This window comes from Protopterus annectens, chromosome 1.part0 (assembly GCF_019279795.1).
Source record: "Protopterus annectens isolate FY-2018-M chromosome 1.part0, PAN1.0, whole genome shotgun sequence".
In the NCBI taxonomy this organism is placed as follows: Eukaryota; Metazoa; Chordata; order Ceratodontiformes; family Protopteridae; genus Protopterus; species Protopterus annectens.
The window spans coordinates 1,954,206,185-1,954,226,636 of NC_056725.1; the positions used below are offsets into that span (position 1 = coordinate 1,954,206,185).

General features: G+C 44.1%; 1 protein-coding gene across 1 annotated transcript in view; it reads left to right on the forward strand.

The window, feature by feature from the left end:
- Nucleotides 1-20,452, forward strand: part of TRAPPC12 (trafficking protein particle complex subunit 12) — a 791,394-nt gene that overhangs the window by 686,257 nt on the left and 84,685 nt on the right. The window contains exon 15 of the mRNA XM_044070401.1: nt 10,099-10,186. Coding sequence (XP_043926336.1) covers nt 10,099-10,186 — 88 coding nt within the window. The remainder of the gene's footprint in view (nt 1-10,098; nt 10,187-20,452) is intronic.

Here is a 20,452-nt window from a genome sequence, read left to right on the forward strand (position 1 = left end):
ATTCAGAGTCTTCGGCTGAAGACATTCAGGATTTTCCTACTTATTCTGATTCTGATGCAGAGGATTCCACTCCTTCTGCTTCTCCTCCAGAAGATTTTTCCTTCTCATAAACACTTCATTCTATGAGGGAGCATTTTAAATGAGAAGGTCAGGATTTCTCTGATTCACGGAGGAGGCTTAGGGAGTTCTTGTTTTTACCACAACATAGGCCCTTGGCTATACCTCCTGTTTTGGATGTTGTGCAAGATGTTTTCTCTGAGGCTTCCCTTAATCCAGATTCTTTGCCTCCTGCGCCAGTTAAACTGGACAGGTATTACAGAGTACCTGAGGCTCATAAATATCTGTATAAGAGTCCTAGGGCAGACCCAGAAACTATTAGCCAGGGACCTAAGGGTGTCAGGGCTTCTGTTGTAAAGAATCCAGTGCCTGTAGATAAAGAGGCTAGAGCTTTGGATAGATGGGGTAAAAAGGTGTATACCTCTTCTACTTTAGCAATGAGGGCTTTGAATTGCCAGTTTCATATGTTGAAGTATCAGAATTTCCTCCTTACTCAACTAAAATCTAAAGTGGATGCTTTGGCAGAGGGCATTGAGTGTAAGGAATTACAGGATTTGGTACATGTCTCTGAACAGGTGGGTAAGCATTCTTTGCAGTGTGGTTTTGATGCTTTACAGGCTTCTTCCAGGGTGGCTGCCACTGGTTCAGTTCTTCAGGCACGCCTGGCTTAAGGATCAGAATTTGTCAGAGCATGTTAAAACTAGAATTTTGGATGCTCCTTTACAGTCTGAAGTTTTATTTGGTCCCCCTGTGGAGTCGGTCTTGAAAAAGATGGAAGACAAGGCTAAGTCTATGCAGACTGTTAAAGATTTCTTGCAGGTGCAGCCTCCAAAGTTTAGTAGGAATTGGCCTACTAAGGGGTGGACGTATCCTTCTTCTGATTCTCAGTCTAGAGGTAGATCTAGACGTGGTAGGGGCAGAGCTCAGAGTACTTTCAGGCCTAGAACATGGAGTTCACCTGCACAATCTTCAGGTGAGGGCAGGGGCCAGTCCTTTCGTAAACAGGCCCAATGACCTGCATTTTCAGCTGCCAGATTCTTCTTGCCTGGCAGCTCCTTTGGGAGGAAAGTTAGCACTCTTCAAGCAAAACTGGCTTTTAGTCACCCAGGACAAATGGGTATTGGACATTATAAACCGAGGCTACAAGTTTTATTTCCATACACTGCCTCCTTTCAAAGGTATGCCAGACGTTCCTCCTCAACAAAGGGTAGAGGCTTACAAGCAGATTTCTTTACTTCTTCAAATGGGAGCCATACAGCCGGTCCCTCTGTCAGAAGTGGGCCTAGGTTTTTATTCTCGCCTGTTTCTAGTACCAAAGAAAGGGAACACGTGGAGACTGATTTTGGATTTATCTATCCTCAACACATTCCTGGACATTCCAAAGTTCAAAATGTTGACGTTGCAACAACTTTTACCTCTGTTGGGCAAAGATCACTGGATGGTAACTCTGGATCTCAAAGAGGCTTATCTTCATGTTCCTATCAGGCCCAGTTGCAGGAGGTACCTGCGTTTTCAGGCTGGGACTTTACATTATCAGTTCTCTGCATTGCCCTTTGGCTTATCTACTGCGCCCAGGGTGTTCACAAAGGTTCTGGCTCCAGTGATAGCCTTCTTCAGGTTGAGAGGAATACAAATTTATCCTTATTTGGACGATTGCCTGATTCTTGCTCAAGACAAGTACGAACTTCTTCATCATCTACAGTATGTGATGGCAGTGTTAAGGTGCCTAGGGTATTCTGTGAACGAAACAAAGTCCAGTCTAGTACCCTCTCAGGAAATGTGCTTTCTGGGTGTGAGACTGAATACAGCTTCCCAGATGGCTTTTTTGACCCCGGACAAGCAAAAGAACCTTACTCTTTACTTCCATCAATTGTCTCTACGGTCCAGGCTGACTGCAAGGACAGTCCTTCAAGCCTTGGGGTTCATGGCATCTTGTATCCTGGTGCTTCCCAATGCCAAACTGCATATGAGGAAGCTCCAATGGTATCTCAAGAACGTATGGACACAACACTGCCAAGATCTGGACACTGTCATTCAAATAATACCTTGCATTCAAAAGGAATTTTTGTGGTGGGCTCAGGAATGTCACCTAAACAAGGGACTCTCTGTGACCCGACCAGAGGCGAGTCAGATTCTAACGACAGATGCCTCGGACAAGGCTTGGGGAGCACACCTCAATGGAAAATGGGTTCAAGACACGTGGCCTGCCAGACTTCAACATTTGCATATCAACTTGAAGGAGATGTTAGCAGTCCAATTTGCATTGATGGCTTTCAAAGATTTACTTCACCCAGGACAAGTGTTGATTCAAACAGACAACACAACTGTCATGTGGTACATCAACAAGCAAGGGGGAACACATTCGTACCCACTTTGCAGACAAGCGATGATTTTGTGGGAGACTGCTCTCAGTTTACACCTCAATCTTCAGGCAAGGTTTCTACCAGGAGCACAGAACTCCTTAGCAGATGTGTTGAGCAGACAGATAGTGGATCCCCACGAGTGGAAATTGGATCCTCATGTATTTCGAAGGTTGACAGTGTTATGGGGAACTCCAGACATAGATCTGTTCGCTTCTCCACTAAATTTCCAGTTGCCAAAGTTTTGCACAAAAATGTTTCATCCCACAGCTTGGAAGGTGGATGCTCTATCTTTCAGTTGGAGCAATCTTCACGTCTATGCCTTTCCACCTCTGCCTCTCCTCCCAAAGGTACTCTTGAAGGCCAGACAAGACAAGCCATCCATGATTCTGATAGCTCCAGATTGGCCTCAACAGCACTGGTACCCTCTGCTGAGAAGTTTAGTACAGGAGCCTCCATGGCCTTTGCCTTCGATTCCGCACCTTTTGTCACAGGAGGGCAATCATTTCCTCAATGTCAGGATTCAGTCCCTGCATCTAACAGCCTGGCATATTCTGTTCTAGACCCTGGAGGGTCTCAGCTTCCACAACAAGTTTTAAATGTTATTTTGGAGGCCAGAAGGCCTAGTACAAGGAAAGTTTACGCTGATAAATGGAGGAGGTTTTTTGTTTGGAGCAAAGCAAAGGACTTTGATGTTTCCAAGCCTGATTTAAGTGTTTCTCTTCAATACTTTACAGATTTATTAGACAAGGGTTTGTCTTTCTCCTCTATAAAGGTTCATGCTGCAGCCATTTCTGCTCACTATGACTGTGACCCTCCTTTGTTCTCTCATCCTTTGTTTAAGCAATTTCTTAGAGGGGCAAAGAACCTAAGACCCCCACGTAGAGCTCCTACTCCTGCCTGGGATCTCAATTTTGTGTTGGAAAAACTTACTTTACCTCCTTTTGAGCCTGCAGCTACTGCTGAATTGAAGTTTTTGTCCTGGAAGACTGCTTTTTTGTTGGCCATCACGTCTGCAAGAAGGGTTTCTGAATTACAGGCCCTTATGGCAGTTGAACCCTTCCTAATTTTTCATAAGGATAGGGTATCTTTACGTACTAATCCTACTTTTATGCCTAAGGTGGTTTCTAGTGTGGCCTTGAACCAAACTATTCATTTGCCTACTTTTTATGCAGATCCCCAAAATAAAGGGGAGAAGATTTTGCACACTTTGGATATTTACAGGCAGTTGCGTTATTATTTGAACTAAAGGGTTCAGACAGTCTCAGCAGTTGTTTGTTTCTTTTGCCTTGGGTTCTCAGGGAAAGCCTGTTTCTAAACAAACTATTTCTAAGTGGATTGGTTTTTGCATTGCTTTCTGTTATTCCCATCATGGTAAGGAGGTTCTGGCTGGAATCAGGCCTCATTCCACTAGGGCTACTGCTACCTCTACAGCTTTTTTAAGGGGAGTGGCTACTAAAGATATTTTGGAAGCAGCTACTTGGAGTTCAGTGCATACTTTTTCTAAACATTACCACCTTCCTCTTTATTCTAAATCTAGGGCTGGATTTGCCACTGCAATATTACAGGGCATTTTGGCAGCTCCTAATGCTTTATGATTTTGCCAACCTCCCTTTACCTCTGCTTTGGGATTCTACCCATATGTAAGGACTGCAGCAATGTGAGATGAAGAACATAGTACAGTTTTGTACCTACCATAAATGTAGATGTTCGAAGATCCACATTGCTGCAGTCCAATTAACCCTCCCTCCTTCCCCTCTATAGTTTGGAATGGTTGCATGGTTTGGGTGGTAGCTGTGATTTGTACATATTTTGTTTTTGGGAAGTATTCTGTTTTTGGCTGTGGGCTTTCTTTTTAGGGCCTTCTGACATCTGGGGCAAGAAAAGACTGAGGATATGACGTCGGTCATGCGCTCTTATACCCTGACGCTCTGATGTCAGTTCTGAGCGCCCCTGACCGACGTCAGCCTAATACTTTGGTATTCGGGCCGACCGAGGACAGCGGACTACCCCATATGTAAGGACTGCAGCAATGTGGATCTTCGAACATCTACATTTATGGTAGGTACAAAACTGTACTTTATAGCTAGTGAGAGGGATACATTGAAAGTGGATTTTAAAAATAAGGTTGAAGTAAAAGAAGAGATGTGGTGGGTAAGTAACAAGAATTGTTTAGAAGGCTGACAAAGGTTAAAATTGTTGCAGAATAAGGGGAAACTCAACAAGAAGAGGCAAAGCTACAGACTGCTAAAGAGGAAGTAAGGGAGTATCTGGATAATATGCATGAGTTTAGAAAGATTACTGTTAAGCAACTTTTTTTTTATGATGATGATAGCTCCAGAGATCAAAAACTTTTAGCATAACAACTAAAGCAACAGAAAGTAGAAAGAATTGTTGCCAAACTTAGGGAGCCTTCAACAAGAAAAATAATCTGAGATCTGGTAGATGTATTAGAAATATTTCAGAAATTTTATGAAAATTTGTATAAAGCAGAGAAACATGGAATTCAAGAAAGACCACAAATGAAAATATTTGTAGAAGATGCAAGTATGCCAAGGATGGAGGTAGGTGAGACTGAACAATTAACAGTTAAGAAAGGAAGAGATGAGGTAAAAATGGTGATGCAGGAATAGATGGTGGTCCTGTGGAAGTTTGGAAGCCAAGCAGGAAGAAAGTGATAAAGATCTTGAAGGCTTTGTTTGACAGTATTTTTAGAAAGAGGGAAAGTATCAATATCCTAGAAGAAAGCTGTGGTGGCTGTAATACCTAAAGATGGTAAAGACCTATCAGACCCAGAGTCATATAGGCCCATTTTAATTTTAAACCATGATTACAGATTGCTTATGTCTGTAATAGCTAAAAAAATGGCAAATATGTTGCCAAAATCAATAGATATGTATCTGTGTGGTTTTGTGGAGGGGAGGCAAACATTAACACAACAGTGATGATCCAGAGGGAGGTAGAGTGTAAGAAAATACTGCTGTTGTCAGTGGGTTGTGATGGAGGAAAAGCATTACACAGGGTAAGCTTTTTTTTTTTTTTTTTTTTTTTTTTTTTTTTTTTTTTTTTTTGAGTAGCGCAATGGAAGCATTTGCATTCCTGGATACAGAAATAAAGGTAATTAGGAAGGATATAGGAGGGCCATAGTCACTAAACTTATCTTTGTTCGCTTGTGCAGACAAGAACTAGGACATGTGGAAGGAATCCTAAAACTTATCCAATTCTTGGCAGGATACAGCCTGTATACGTTGGGTCACTGCAGCAGTGATCTGTTTGAACATCTACTGTTATGGTAAGTTTGCTTACACAGCTGTACTTTCTTCACCATATTGTACAACCTTCTGGCTCAACAAAATGAGATTCTAGTGCACCCAGAAGTGAAGCACGTGAGTTGCAGCTTCAAAGACAGAGCTTTGATTCTGCCGTGACAATCTCTTTTTTCCAAAGGCCTTTTAGGATCCTCAGGGAGGCCAAGAGATCTGCAGCAATCACATTTGCCAAAGTCATCCAAATGTTCTGTCTGTAGATCAGATAGCATTTGTCCCAGAGCAGCTGCAGACCTCCAAGCTCTTCTGTATTATTTGAAAAGAGGCTTTCATATCCATCTGTTTATTTTATTTAATTTCATTTACTAGGAAAATCTAGCTGTCATTGTCAGCCTCAGGAGAAAAGCTGCATACATGTGCATTTAAAGAACAGTACATATTTCTACCACATTTTTACATTCTGTGCAAATGTTAAGACATTATAGATAAGTAACAGTAATAAAGAAGGCATACATTTTTCATAATAGTAAGATATGGTGATACAAAATACTCTCAAATTCATTTGTTAGATATTAAAAATGGTACATTTTAGGAGGGTTTAAACTATGTACAGTTTCAGAACTGAGGTGGTTCAAAAGAATTTTAAGTAAAGCACCTGTTATGGTGATAATATTAGTTGGTAGTCTTATACTGGATTGTAACAGTGGCATAGCCAAGAGTTGAGGAAGAGTTTTAATTTAGTTTTGAAGCTGTATAGGTTTTCAGCGAGTCTAATAGGGAGTGGAATGCAGTTCCTGGCCTGGAGACCTAGCTGAACTACAAAGCATCTCCAGCTAATTTTTTGGACTTTTGAACCACAAGATGATGTTTATCACTAAACCAGAGTTGCTGTGGAAAGAGAAACCCTTTACTGATTGGATATGTGTTGTTTGTACAGTAAATTATAAGTGGAATTAAGATTTCCAGTAATATTGTAATACTGACTATGAGGGCAGTGAGATAAGAGGGTTATATAATTTTTATGGTGGTGTCCTTTTAAGGGGTGTGTCTTGAGGCTGTGACAGTGGACATAGATTAGAGCAAATTTAATAGGTGGTTTTGTAGGGTAGCTGGGGAAATTGGGGGTGAGAGAGGAGCGAAATGGAATGCAACTCCAAACCTGGCAACCTTTACAGAATTAAACCTTACCTTACAGACAACGCCAGACTAGCCACTGCCTGCAGACATCTACTCTCCACCCTCCTCTACGGCACCCTAGTATTTACAAACATTCGTAAATCTAACCTGAATAATCTGGAATCATGCTACAACAAAATCGCCAAGTTTGCCACAAGCCACCCTTACAGAACCCACCACTTCTCTGTACTCTCCCAACTTAAATGGTTAGAACTACCAAACCTTCTAACATTTAACCAACTGTCCATAGCCCACAATGTAATTCACAAACCTAACTGCTGCCCAGCACTCACCAATCTAGTCCACCCCAACAGCAATCCTAGAGCTCAAAGATCCTCAAGTAAACTATTGTTAAAGATTACCCAAGCCCACAACACACAGGGCACCGCCCATTTTTACCATAAAATTGCCAAACTGTGGAATGCTCTTCCTCAACCTATGGCTAAAAACAACAGAATTCCTGAGTTTAAAAACCTTCTTAAGGAACATCTATCAAAACACTGACTCTGCATCTGCCATAGTCCTGGTTAAGCTACCTACTACTCCCTTACATTACCCTAAACTAGCTCATTCTCACAGCTACAACTATTAACTGCTGAAGGTTATCTTGATTCATTTAGCAGTGTTTACACATATACTGCTTTGTCTTTAACTGTTATGTAGACTGCATTTCTCTATCTTGCAATTACTGTAAAATACTGTTCTCACTATTAACTCGTGGCCAGTTTTTATCACTAACTGTGCCATTTTTTGTTAAATTTGTTTATTTGCTAATTATTGTTATATAACTAATCTCTTTACTGACTTGCTTTGTACATTGTTGATTAATACGTGTTCAGTTTGATTGTTTAATACTGTCTATTTGTATTTATGGAGCTTTTCTCCCCGGGCCTCTGCTGAAAATGGGCCTCATGCCCAGTCGGACATTACCCGGTAAACAAACAAAATAAATAAATAAAACTCCCACTGTTTAGGGAATTAATCAGTCAAGGCCTGTCTGTAGCAATGAGCTCAAAAAGGATTGGTACAAATGCATGTGTTGTTCAGAAATGTAAGCTTGGAGAAAAGAAGTAATGCTAGTAATTGTGGGAGAGGCTAACCCTAACAGGAATGTACCTACTGAGATGGAAGTATTTTGAAAGGAAGAATCAAGCAAAGAGTAGCCATAGAGATACCGCCTGCCTTAACATAGTTATAAAAAAGAAAAAGTATAAGGCACTATGATTGGCAGGATAAGTGGGAAACCATAAGTGTTTGGTTTTTGTTTGCTTTTCCTTTGCTAAGGTGCCTGTGGAAAGAGTTTAGGTAGAAACCACTACACAGCTGAAGTTTGTTTTACAGTGTGAAGACATACAAAAGCATAATCATTAGCATTTTGAATTAAGTTGGCATCAAACAAAGGCTATAGCTGTAGATTATATATCCACACATTAATTAGGTCAGCAATACCCTTGTTTATGGGGACGTAATAAAATGAAGCATTTAGGAGTATGGGTTAAAAGGATTATGTTATGGTAGCGAAGGATATGCGAAAGGAGACTAAACAAAAGAAAATACAAAAATTGAGACACTAGAAGCTTTTGTTTATGGATAGAAAGATACAAGCAGTGGAAGTGTTTAATCCCTTTAGTTTTATATACAGGTCAGGCATATTTTTAAAAACCAGAAGAGAAATTCCCTGGTAGTAGAAATTCCTCCTCGGACTTCCCCATGAAAAGTATCCACTAGCCTAGAGGGACTTACCCAGTCATCAAAAAAATGCTGGGTCATGGTTAGTAGATAGGAAGACCCTAACCACAAGCACATAAAGGAAGGTCCTGTTTGTAGATCCTCTGAAAGGGTAATAGCGTATCTGTTATTTATGGTGAGTTCCACACATATCTGTGTCATTCTTTTGCTTTGAACTTATAATGACGACATACGTACATAAAATAACTAAATGTTGTTGTTCACATTCCGCATTGCATTTTTTTCCCAGAGATACGTAATTTAGTTGATGAGTGGTTAGCATTGTCTTAATGGAATTTTTGCTGTTGCATTGCTTCCTGGTCCAATGTAGTAGAATTTCAGTGTGGAGTTAGCACCATTGCCGCATGTGTTCCAAATGAAGTAGTGTCTTTATTGTTACTGCTGCAAATTAGTTCTGTAGCTTGAATAATGACATCAGAATGTAGAGTAATAGAACAGGATTCAAAGATAGAACAGGTGGTTAGAATTATAACTCATGAGATATTGCGAGTTTGTGTCAAACACAGCCATAACTTAAGCAGGGGAGAAGGGGTGGCTGCCCTAGGCACAATCTGCTAGGGGGTGTAGTTGGTAAGTGCCAGTGCTGCATGAAGTACTGGTAGTTACTTGTCCTCTCAGCTTCATAAATGAATGCAGACACTGCATTTGCAGTTATTGCTGAAGTGCTCAGTGTGTGTTAGTAGTTAGCAGTAGCAGGCTGGTTACAGCAAGCAGCTTATTGCTGCATTTATATAGGGCAGATGTTTCTTTTTACGTTTTACTTTTTTGCTGCTTTTTTTTTTCTTCTCCTCAAGTCCAAGAAGACATTTTTGTTTTTCAACTTATAGTTAAGGGGGGTGCCATTTTGAGAAACTGGCCAGGAGCATTAGGTGACCTAACTACAGTTCTGCAGTCAGGTGAAACCAGGGTAAAGTTAAGTGGCTGAACAACAAAATGATTTGTTGTTCCATTTTTCCACTACAGTCATGCCATGAGTTTAAAGAAGAGGTGAGACAGACCTCTTTATTTTCTTTTTGGTCATTCACAGGCACATTTGCACAAGGGCATAGTGGCTAAGAACTAAGCCTCACAGTGTCAGAGTCCAGGCTTCATTCTTGACCTCCAGTGACTGTCTGCATGGAGTTTGCAAGTTCTCCTTATGTCTGAAAGAGTTTTCTCTTGGCATTCAAATTTCCTTCCCCGATTACACAAACATACTAGCTTATTGACTATTATAAGATTTCCATCTGTGTTGCATTAACCCTGGATCTTCAGGGCCAAGTAATGGCTAAAAGGAATCTAAGGACCACTTTCTATACTTGGTTAATGAAATAAATTAAAAAAAATAATTTTGACTTAAGCAGTTATGATGTTACCATAGTCTAGGCAAAACTGATGATACAGGTGCAGTTGGAGAAAATTAGTTATTTTGCAATTAAATCTGTATAATTAAGGAGACTTTGTTGTACAACTGGAGATAAGTATTTTGACATCTTGTTTTTATTCTTCAGAGCATTTTTACATCTGGGCCAAAATAATTTTACAGAGGCTCACAAGTTGTTTTCGGAAGTACTGAAGATAGAGCCTTCAAATGCAGTGGTGAGTTGGTAAAAATAGCATGTAATTGTTATTGTAACAAGCTTATGATTCAAGATACGTTTTATACTTAAGTTCCTAATACCAGACTAGTTTATGCCATAGAACTTAAAACCTTGATACCAAATGCATTTTATCAAGAAAAAAAGCAACAAGACACTGTTCAACATCATGAAGTATTGTCACTTCCTTGTCTGCATACCAGTATGTGTCATGTCTACTTTCAAATTTGTAGCAGTGGAAAATGTGAAAGCTCCATCCCAATATCTCATTTTCCTTATGTGTGTATATATATATATATATATGTATATATATATATATATATATATATATATATATATATATATATATATATATATATATATATATATATATATATATATATACACACACACACAGATATATACATACATACATTTATCTGTGAAGGCATGGCATAACATGGACCACACATTTAAATGAAACTCATTGCAGCAGTCCCAAACTTTTGAATCCCAGTATGTCACATGTGACATCTGCATCACAAAACACAACTGATTAGAGATCACTGGATAATTGTAAGTAAATCAAAAAGGCTTACCCAGTATGCCACATTCACCCAACAGAAAGAAAATGTCAGTGTATTGTAAGGAAGGTACAGAAGCTAAAAGCCTTGATAAAGCAAAGAAGGAAAACATAATGTTTTTACAGGCCTTTGGGAAAGCCTACCCGCATCCTTAAATAAAATAGGTTCATAGGTTCATACTAGGCTATCTGCCCGAGGGCATTTACAAGCCTAGCCCATAGCTTTGTGGCTTACGCCACCCCTTTAGTATGGGGAACTATACCCATTATTTTGCTGTGCCTCTGTCGAGCAGTGACACTGAGGTAATCCCTGGGGTATATCTGCGATCTCCCATCCATTGGTCAAGATTTCTCTTGAACAAGGCCAGCGAGGTGCTCTGCCTCACATATACCGGGATTTTATTCCACAGCATAGGAGTCTTTGGGTGATGAATCTATCCTCCAGCACGTCCTATTAATAGCCGTGTCGAGGTTTAAGTCTCCGCCCTTGTGGCTCTGACGCATCTAGATTATAGTAGGTGAAGCATATTCATCAAATCTGGGTTTGACATGGCCTTGTATGTTAGGCAAAGGTCACCTCTGAGCAAGCGGTAAGCGACTGAATAGAGCTGGAGTTCTTTCAGTCGGGCAGCATAGGACAGATGTTTGAGACCCTTTATCCTTTTGGTGAGGAACTTTTGTGGCCTCTCCAGCTGCTGCAAGTGTCGGGTCAGATACATTGCGAATGGGGCATTGTACTCAATCATTGGTCTGATGAGTGATGAGTATAGGGAGACTATGACCTCCGTTGATCTAGATGAGAATCCCTTCATGATAAGGTGGGCAATGTAGAAGGTCTTCCTAACTACTCTAGCTACATGGGTGTTGAATGACAGACTACTATCAACCTGGGTCCCCAGGTCCCTGATAACTTCTTCTGTGCTCAGTGGATTGCCACCTATTTGGTAGCTAGGGGTAACCTTGTTTTTCCCGAAGGGTATGACTATGCATTTTTTGGCATTTAACTTTAGGCCATGGCTCTGGCACCAGTTATCCGTTTCTGTGAGACCCTTCTGAAGGATATCTGTGTCAGATGTGATGTTATGTGATCCTATCTCGCCTACATTCTGAATGATGGGTTCGGAGCCGATCCCTCGGCTCCGACTCGGCACGCTTATGCCAAAGAGCGAAGTCTCTTATTGGCTGAGCTTACTATATCCCAGGATGCACCACTACCAGTCCCCCAGATCTCGTTTGCCGCTTCCCTGCGAAGACGTGGTCTCGAGCTGGCTGGGCTGAGTAGTTTTATTAACTAACTTTTCTGTCAGTTTTTTTGCTGTTTTTGCTCACAAAAGCTGTTTTAACGGCTATCGCTAACTTTGTGTACGATTTGGATTGTTAAATTGTTGTGTGTGATTGGGTTCAGTTTGTTTTCGGCCCCCCCCTCCATCCAGGGCCTTCCCGGACTGTCAACCTTAATACTTTACAGGGTCTCTAGTAATTATATAATTGGTTAGAGTTACCTGTTCTTTTTTACAGGAAGTGTTTGCATTAGTTATTACTGTAAGCTTAGATTTATCAGCAGTAAAAATTTAGTGTACTTTCCTGTCAGAGTGACTAGAATTGTGTATCATCATGTCTCAAACCCCTAGGCCTTCGGGTTTTAAAAAATGTTCGAAATGTGGGTTTAAAATGTCTATCACAGACGATCATTCGCTCTGTGTATATTGTCTCGGGGCAAAGCACTTGCAGGAGTCATGCAGTGTATGTCACGCTTTTTCCTCAAGGGTCCTCCAGGAGAGGAAAAATAAATTGATTCTTAAGGGGATAGTTAAACCTTCGTATGAAGAAGCCTTGGCATCCACTACTGCTCCAACCAAAGAGAGAAGGGCTACGGTTCCGACCAGTCCGTCGGACCCGACTGCCAAGAAACTTAGGCAGGCCTCTCCTTCGGCTCCAAAGACTTCGAGCCGAGGTTGAACGGTCTGCCTCGATGCCACCAGTATCGACTCCTCTGGCTTGGAGCCGATGGCTGGGGCATCGAGGCGGGTCACCTTCGCCGGCTCCACTGCTCGGAGCCGACAAGGGTCGCCCGCTCAGACACTTCCTCCTCGGCCAAGTCTACCTCGGCACCGATGGAATCTGTGAGTATTCCTCGGCGCCGATACTCATCGAGTCGCCTCGAGCCGGTCCCCTAGCCCTTTGGGGCCGATGGAGGCCTTCGAACCCGTTCTGTTTCCTCTCGGTCTTGAGGATGTCGGATTCTGATATATACAGGGTGCTCCAAAGACTGTTCCAGTCCCCAGTCTTCCAAAATTTGTTTCGTTCCGACCCAGCTGGTTTCGGAGCCGATGACCTTGGCCCACCCCGTTGCCATTCCTCCTCCGACCGCTTCGGCTCCGTCGGAGCAGGTGCTGTTGGAGCCGGTGGAGATCTCAGGGTCGGCTCCGACCCTTACTCCAACCCGGGCCTTCGGGTCCGAGTTTAGTACGCGGACTTCTTCGGCTGGACCCGGGGGTGATGTTTCGGGACCTATGCTTTCGGTTCCGAGCCTCCCCCTCGGTGCTTCGGCTGCGGGACTTCCGTCGGCTATCACGGCTCGAGTCCGGACACTCCCAGGATTCTGGGGTCCGGCTTTCAGGGCCATGAGGAGTGCCTTGGCCAAGTCCTCTTCGGCCATCTCTCCGGTTTACCGGCACCTTCCCTGGGCGTGGAGACTGGGTCTTTGGCAGTTCCCTGTCCGTAGCCAGCGGAGCCCGAGGCCTGAGGTTACCCCAGTGGGGTTCCCTCCTCCTGAGGGTTCTTCGAGTTGTCTTCAGAGGAACCCCAAGGAAGAGATCGTGCAAGAGGAAGCACGTGGACTCCCCGAGTCTATTACATCGGACACTGATATGGATGATGCGGAGGGGTCCCAGTCGTCCTCGGATGATGTCTCATTTGCAGACATCTTAGAGATCCTCAAACAACGAGGCGGCTGGATATCCAAACCCCTCTGCTGACGAATCAGTGCTCCTCAAGGCCTTTGGGGCTCATCCCTCCGCCTCCTGGGTGTCTCCGCCCTCGACGAGCTTCTGGATTTAGTTTGTCGAGGGCGTGGGAACATCCAGATACCGTGGAACCAGTCCCTTCTCGTCCAAATAAATTTTTATCTGCTCCCCCGAAGGAGTTCCTTACTAAAGGCGTGGCTGTAGATGCCATGGTGGTGGCATCTGCTACACAACAGGACGTGGCAGAGGCTTCAACGTCCATCCATCCTCCTAATAAGGAGTCTAGGAGTATGGATAGGTACGGAAGCGCACCCTGACTTCAGCGGCCTTTACCTTAAGGTCTCTGAATTATTTGGCACATTTTACCAGGCTTCAGAGGGATCTGGTCAAGGAGTTGTCAGATTCCTCTCGGTAACCTACCTGAGCAGCTAGCCCAGTCCGTTAGCTCTCAGTTGGCTATCCTTACGTCAATTTCTAACTCGTCCATGAGGCTCATTTCCTATGCGGCCGAAGGGGTGGGTAGAGCGGCAGGCACAGGCGTGGCTCTACGTGACAAGCCTGGCTCCGCTTGTGTCAGTTTGGAGGCCTTCAAGTCTTCCTTCGCCGACGCTCCCTTTGATGGGTCCTCATTGTTTGGACCCAAGGTGAAAGACACCCTTACCCGCTGTGAGCAAGAGGGAAAAACGTTATCTGCCGTAGGTGCCCGTTATTCCACTCCCTTCGGCCTTACCCCAAGGCTAAAGGAGGGAAAATGTGGTTCGAAAATCTGCAAGTTTTTCTCCCAACAGCAGGAAGATTCCCGTCCAGAGGCAGAGGGCGGGAAATTTTTCAGGAGACGCCGTCCCAGAGGCGGCAGAGGGCCCGCAATTCTGGAGACCGCGAGTCCTTTCGTGGCTCTTCAGCCTCCCACACGCCATGAGGGATTGCCCGGCTGTGCTGCTCGGAGCCAGTCGGGTGTCGCTTGCCAAGCACCTAAATGCCTGGGAATCAATCACTCAGGACAGATGGGTGCTTCGGATCATTGCCGGAGGTTACACCATCCCATTCAAATACTCACCCCCACCGCCCAACAGAATCCCGGACCCACCACCCAGTCAAAGGGAAATAGCAGCCGCAGAAGCTTTAAAGCTGCTAGAAAAAGGAGTCATCCAACCGGTCCCCACAGACCAGATCGGATCAGGAAATTACTCCAGGTTCTTTTTAGTGCCAAAAAAGACAGGGGACCTGAGACCAATATTGGATCTCAGCAGACTGAACCAATCCGTCACGAAATCCAAATTCGAATGGTCACGTTACAATCCATTCTCCCGTTGTTGGAGAAGGATGTTTGGATGTGCTCCATAGACCTCAAGGACGCCTATTATCACATACCGATACATCACGCGTCCAGAAGGTATCTGCGCTTCAGCCTGGGAGTCAGTCATTACCAATTTTGTGCTCTGCCCTTTGGTCTCACCACAGCCCCCAGAGTGTTCACCAAGTGTTTGGCAGTAGTGACGGCTCACCTGAGAAGTCTTGGATTCCAAGTGTTTCCCTATCTCGACGACTGGCTCCTGACTGCCACCACCAGGCATCTACTAATGGACAACCTCAAAGCCACCATCTCCTTGGGTGTTTCCCTAGGGATTACATTCAATTGGTCAAAGTCTGTCTTGCTGCCCTCTCAGCATAAAGTTTATAGGAGCAGAGATAGACTCAAGATTGATCTTGGCGTCTTTCTTCCGGCCGAAAGGATCCGAACTTTACAGGGCCAAGTTCAAGCTCTAATCTCGAGGTCCAAAGCCCCAGCCAGGATGGTCCTACAGGTTTTAGGCTCAATGTCTGCCACGGTTCTTTTAGTTCCTCTAGCAAGATTACACATGAGGATTCTTCAGTGGCTCTTGTCAACTCAATGGTCCTTTCAGGATCTTCCCTCAATCATCACATCATGATTACGGAAATATGCAAAGGGACCTTCGCTGGTGGCTTCAGACATCCAACTTGGATCAGGAAAACCCTTTGTTCTCCCTCCAGTGGTTACCCTGACGACAGATGCCTCCCAGATAGGGTGGGGGCATTGTCTGGGCAGGCTAGTTCAGGGCTCCTGGCTTCCGGATTTAAGCTCTTCTCCACATCAACGTGTTGGAGATGAGGGCTGTACTTCTATCCCTACAGGCCTTACACAAGTTTCTTCCTCAGGGCATCATCGCCATCCACACAGACAACATGTCGGTGGTTTGGTATCTGAACAAACAAGGAGGGACCAGATCATCCCCTTTGCAGAGAGGCCATGAGAGTGTGGGAATGGGCTGTAGCTACCAACCGCTTCTTGGTAGCGACCCACATCCCGGAAAGTCAAATGTATTGGCGGACAAATTAAGCAGGACAATTCTCTCTCCTCACGAATGGTCTCTAAACCGCACAGTAGCAGCCCAGGTTTTCAAGAGATGATGGGGACGCTGCTGCACCTATTTGCAACTCCACAAAACACCAAGTGCCAGAGGTTCTTCTCCTTGATTCCACATCAGGAAGTACCAGCCATGGATGCTCTAGCACAACCTTGGCCAACAGGGCTACTTTATGCCTTTCCTCCAATTCCACTCCTTCCAAAAGTTATTCAAAAGCTTCTCAACTGGGGTCTTCAATGATTCTGATTGCCCCATACTGGCCTCGTCAGATATGGTTTCCTTACCTGAAAAAGCATGCAGTGGACGATCCGTGGACCTTAGACCTGATCCCGGATTTGCTAATCCATCAGTCGGGACATTGGCATCAGTCCCTTCAATCTCTAAAATTGACAGCTTGGCTCCTCCACTTCCAACCTTAGTTAGAAGGCACACACTAGACCCGGAAGTTGTTCACATTTTATCTTCGGCCCACAAACCCACCACTAACAAATTGTACCTCAGTAAGTGGAAGAGGTTTGCTATCTGGGCTCAACTCAAGGGCTTAGACCCTATCACTGCTCCTGTCCCAGAGGTTTTGAAATTTTAACATCCCTGTTTAATCAGGATCTTCTGTCTCAACTATTAAAGTCCAACTAGCTGCTATCTCGAAATTCCATGAATCCACGGATCCTCCTTTGATGAGCAGCAGACTATGCAAAACGTTCATTAAAGGTGCCAGTCTGTTAAGACCACCAGTTTTTCATCCTGCACCTCCGTGGGATCTTGATTTGGTGCTTCGTGCATTAACATCCCCTTTGAACCGGCTGCTACATGCGAATTAAAATATCTGTCTTGGAAAACGGCATTCTTAGTGGCTATTACCTCTGCAAGGAGAGTCTCAGAGCTTCAAGCCCTGTCTATTAAACCACCGTACTTGATTTTCCACAAGGATAGAGTATCACTTAGGCCTAATCCATCCTTTGTCCCAAAGTCTGTTCTAGTTTCTGTCTTCAACAATCTCTAGAGCTACCAGTTTTCTTTCCAAAATTCTCTAATGAAGCAGAATATACTCTCCATAAATTGGATGTTCACAGGCAATTACGCTTCTATTTAGACAGGACTCAGCAACTTGTAAGTCAGACCAGTTGTTTGTGTCCTTCTCAGATAATAAATTGGGCCAAACCATTACAAAAGCTACAATCTCAAAATGGATCAGAGATTGCATAACTCAGGCCTATTCTTCTTGAATAAACAACTTACATCATCTATCAAAGCTCATTCTACAAGAGCTATGGCTACTTCTATAGCCTTTCATTCCAAGCTCGCTATATCGAAATGTGTGCTGCGGCTACTTGGTCCAATCGGCACACTTTCATTTCCCACTACAAATTGGATGTGGCATCTAGAGGACGAGCTTCATTTGGTTCCACGGTACTCAGGAGTGTTTTCCAGTGAACCACCCAGGATTCAGGTGCTAGGACGCTGTCCCATCATTCAGAATGTAGGCGAGATAGGATCACATAACATCTTTTAGTTATGTACTCACCATAACTTCAGATGTTTGGGATCCATCTCGCCTACATTCCTGATACCCACCCTCCTTCCCCCTGCCTTGCAGATCAGAAGAGATTGAACGGTTTTGAGCTCCACTGTTTTATCTTGTTTCATCTGACGATGTTATATAAGCAGGGTATGCATGTGTGCATGTATGCGGACAAACTAGATCTGGGGGACTGGTAGTGGTGCATCCTGGGATATAGTAAGCTCAGCCAATAAGAGACTTCGCTCTTTGGCATAAGCGTGCAGTCGGAGCCGAGGATCGGCTCGAACCCATCATTCAGAATGTAGGCGAGATGGATCCCAAACATCTGAAGTTATGGTGAGTACATAACTAAAAGTTTTCTACTATGGCGCCCAGTTTGCAGTCATCTGCAAACTTTGTCAGCCATAACCCTCCTGTGTTTGCTTGTACTTGAAAAGTAGATGCCAAACAAGAGTGGGCCCAGGACTGAGCCCTGTGGTACACCACTTGTGACAGGCTTTGAGTCTGACATGGCGCCAGCAACTCTGACCCTGTGGGTTCTGTCACTCAGCCAGTTTGCAACCCATCTTGTGATGTATGGGTTAACATTTAAGCTGATGAGTTTTTCAATGATACCCGAGTGGGGTATTGTATCGAAGGCCTTCGCCAGATCGAGGTAGGCTGTATGGACTGCCTTTCCTCATCAATGGCTTTGGTGACTGTTTGAAAAAGTCAACCAAGTTTAGAAGGCATGATCTGTCTTTGACAAAGCCAAACTGGGATGGATCCAAAGTCTGCAAATTCCTATGTCTTTATTTATGAGGTCCATTATGATCCTCTCCATGGCTTTGCAGATAAGGCTTGTCAAGCTAATGGGCGGTAATTTCCAGGGTCGGTGGAGGCACCGCCTTTGTGAAGTGGGACCACAGTTGCAGTCGCCACTCCTGGAGTGCGTATCCAGAGGTAAGACTATGATTAAACAGCTGTCCTAGCTGTGGGTTTAATTCCTCGTTGAGTTCGTGGAGCACACAGCCGGGGACACCATCAGGTCCCATGGATGCTGTGTTTTTGCTTTGGAGAGAGCAGTTCTCACTTGGGCGTTGGAGATGTTTGGGGGCTGCAATCGTTTGGTATAGATATCTCTCCTTTTGGAGGGGGGGGGAGAAGTTTGCACTGAACCTGTCAGCCAGTATGTTGGCAATGTCTGTAGGATCAGTAATCTTCACATCATTTTGAACTAGTTCTGAGCATATTTGGGAGTTTCCTCCCAGGTTTCTAACATAGCTAAAGAAGGCCTTATGATTGTCTTTTTTGAGTCTTTAGCTATTTTTCTCTCAAAATTTGCTTTGGATGATTTTATGAGAGCTCTTAGTTTTTTACTTATAGTGATCAAGGGTGTCTTACCTTTTAAGGATTTTGCTCTATCTTGTAGTAGCTTCCTCCTTTTGTTGTAGAGTTTGTTTATGGCTGGGGTCCACCAGACTGGACGCTTGCCTTTGGTACAAAGAGTCTTTGTTTTGCTTGGGATTGCCTTATCCATGCAGTCCTGCAGGTGCTGGTAGAAGGCATTTGTAAGTGATTCAGCGGCTTGAGTACTGTTTTCCGCCGGCTTGGGGCCTTAAAGGAGACCACACTAGTCTTTAGAAGTGTGAAGTCGGCTTGAGAAGTTCTTTACTGTGGTCTTTTTATTTCAGGTGGGGTGGGATGAAGACCTCCAGCGAGATTAGTTTGTGATCTGATCTCACCAGTGAGGGTATACTTCGGTGTTGAACATTGTGCTCCCATGTTCGTGATGATGAGATCAAGTATGTTTTCTCCTCTTGTGGGGATGGTGACTAGTTGTTCCATGGCATTTGAGTTTATGAATTCCAGGAACTTTTGGGCTAGGGTGTTTGGGCTTGAGTAGTGTTCCCAGTCTATATTAGGGTAATTGAAGTCACCTAGTATGATGGTGTTTGGTGATACATTTATCCCCTCTAGTGTTTTCAGGAAGGCCATGTGAGGTTCCTGAGTTTGTGAGGGTGGCCTGTAACATGCTACAATTTCCAGAGCAGTCTTGCCTATGGTTAATTGCACCTGGATGGTCTCCGATGCATCGTGCGTTGCCACCAGTCTTGAGGTGTGGGTGTCCTTGATGAATATGGATACCCCCCTCCTTTCTTGATATTGTCCGGATTTTGGGGCTGGAACGCATGATAAGGGGTAAAACCTGATAGTGCTGGGGTGCTCTCAGGAGCCTTGAACCAGGTTTCTGTCACTGCACAGACATCGATGTTCTCCATACTGAGAAGGGCCTCGAGTGCGTGCATTTTGAGATTTAGACTTCTGGCATTGAGCAGCATTATCCTTAGTTTTTTTCTTTTTTGTGTTCTAGGGTGGTAGGTTTAGAATTTGAGCCTTGCCTAAAAAAGGCACTATGTGGGTGGCAAGAGCCTTTGCCAATATCCGGAATCCCAGGGGTGACAGGTGCAAGCCGTCCCTTGCGAAGCAGCGTGGCTTGTCCAGCATGTCATCCCAGGCAGACAGACATTGGATCCCCTTTGAATGACACCAGAGTTTAAGCCAATTGTTAAAGCTGATCATCTTATCTCTGTATTGTGGCATCATTCTTGGTGAAGGTAGGATACTGCTCAAGGTCAGGGTCATACCTGCCTGGGCTACATAATCAGAGAGCTCCTCAATATCTCTTTTCATGTAGTCCAAGGAGGCGTCTCAGGTCGTTTACACCAGCGTGGACAATGACTGAGTCGTATTTGTACCTGCTGTTGAGAGACCTGAGTGCTTGCGTTATGTGGCGGATTCTAGCGCCCGACAGGCAGCTTACTGTGACCTTCTCCTTACTCAGTCTGGT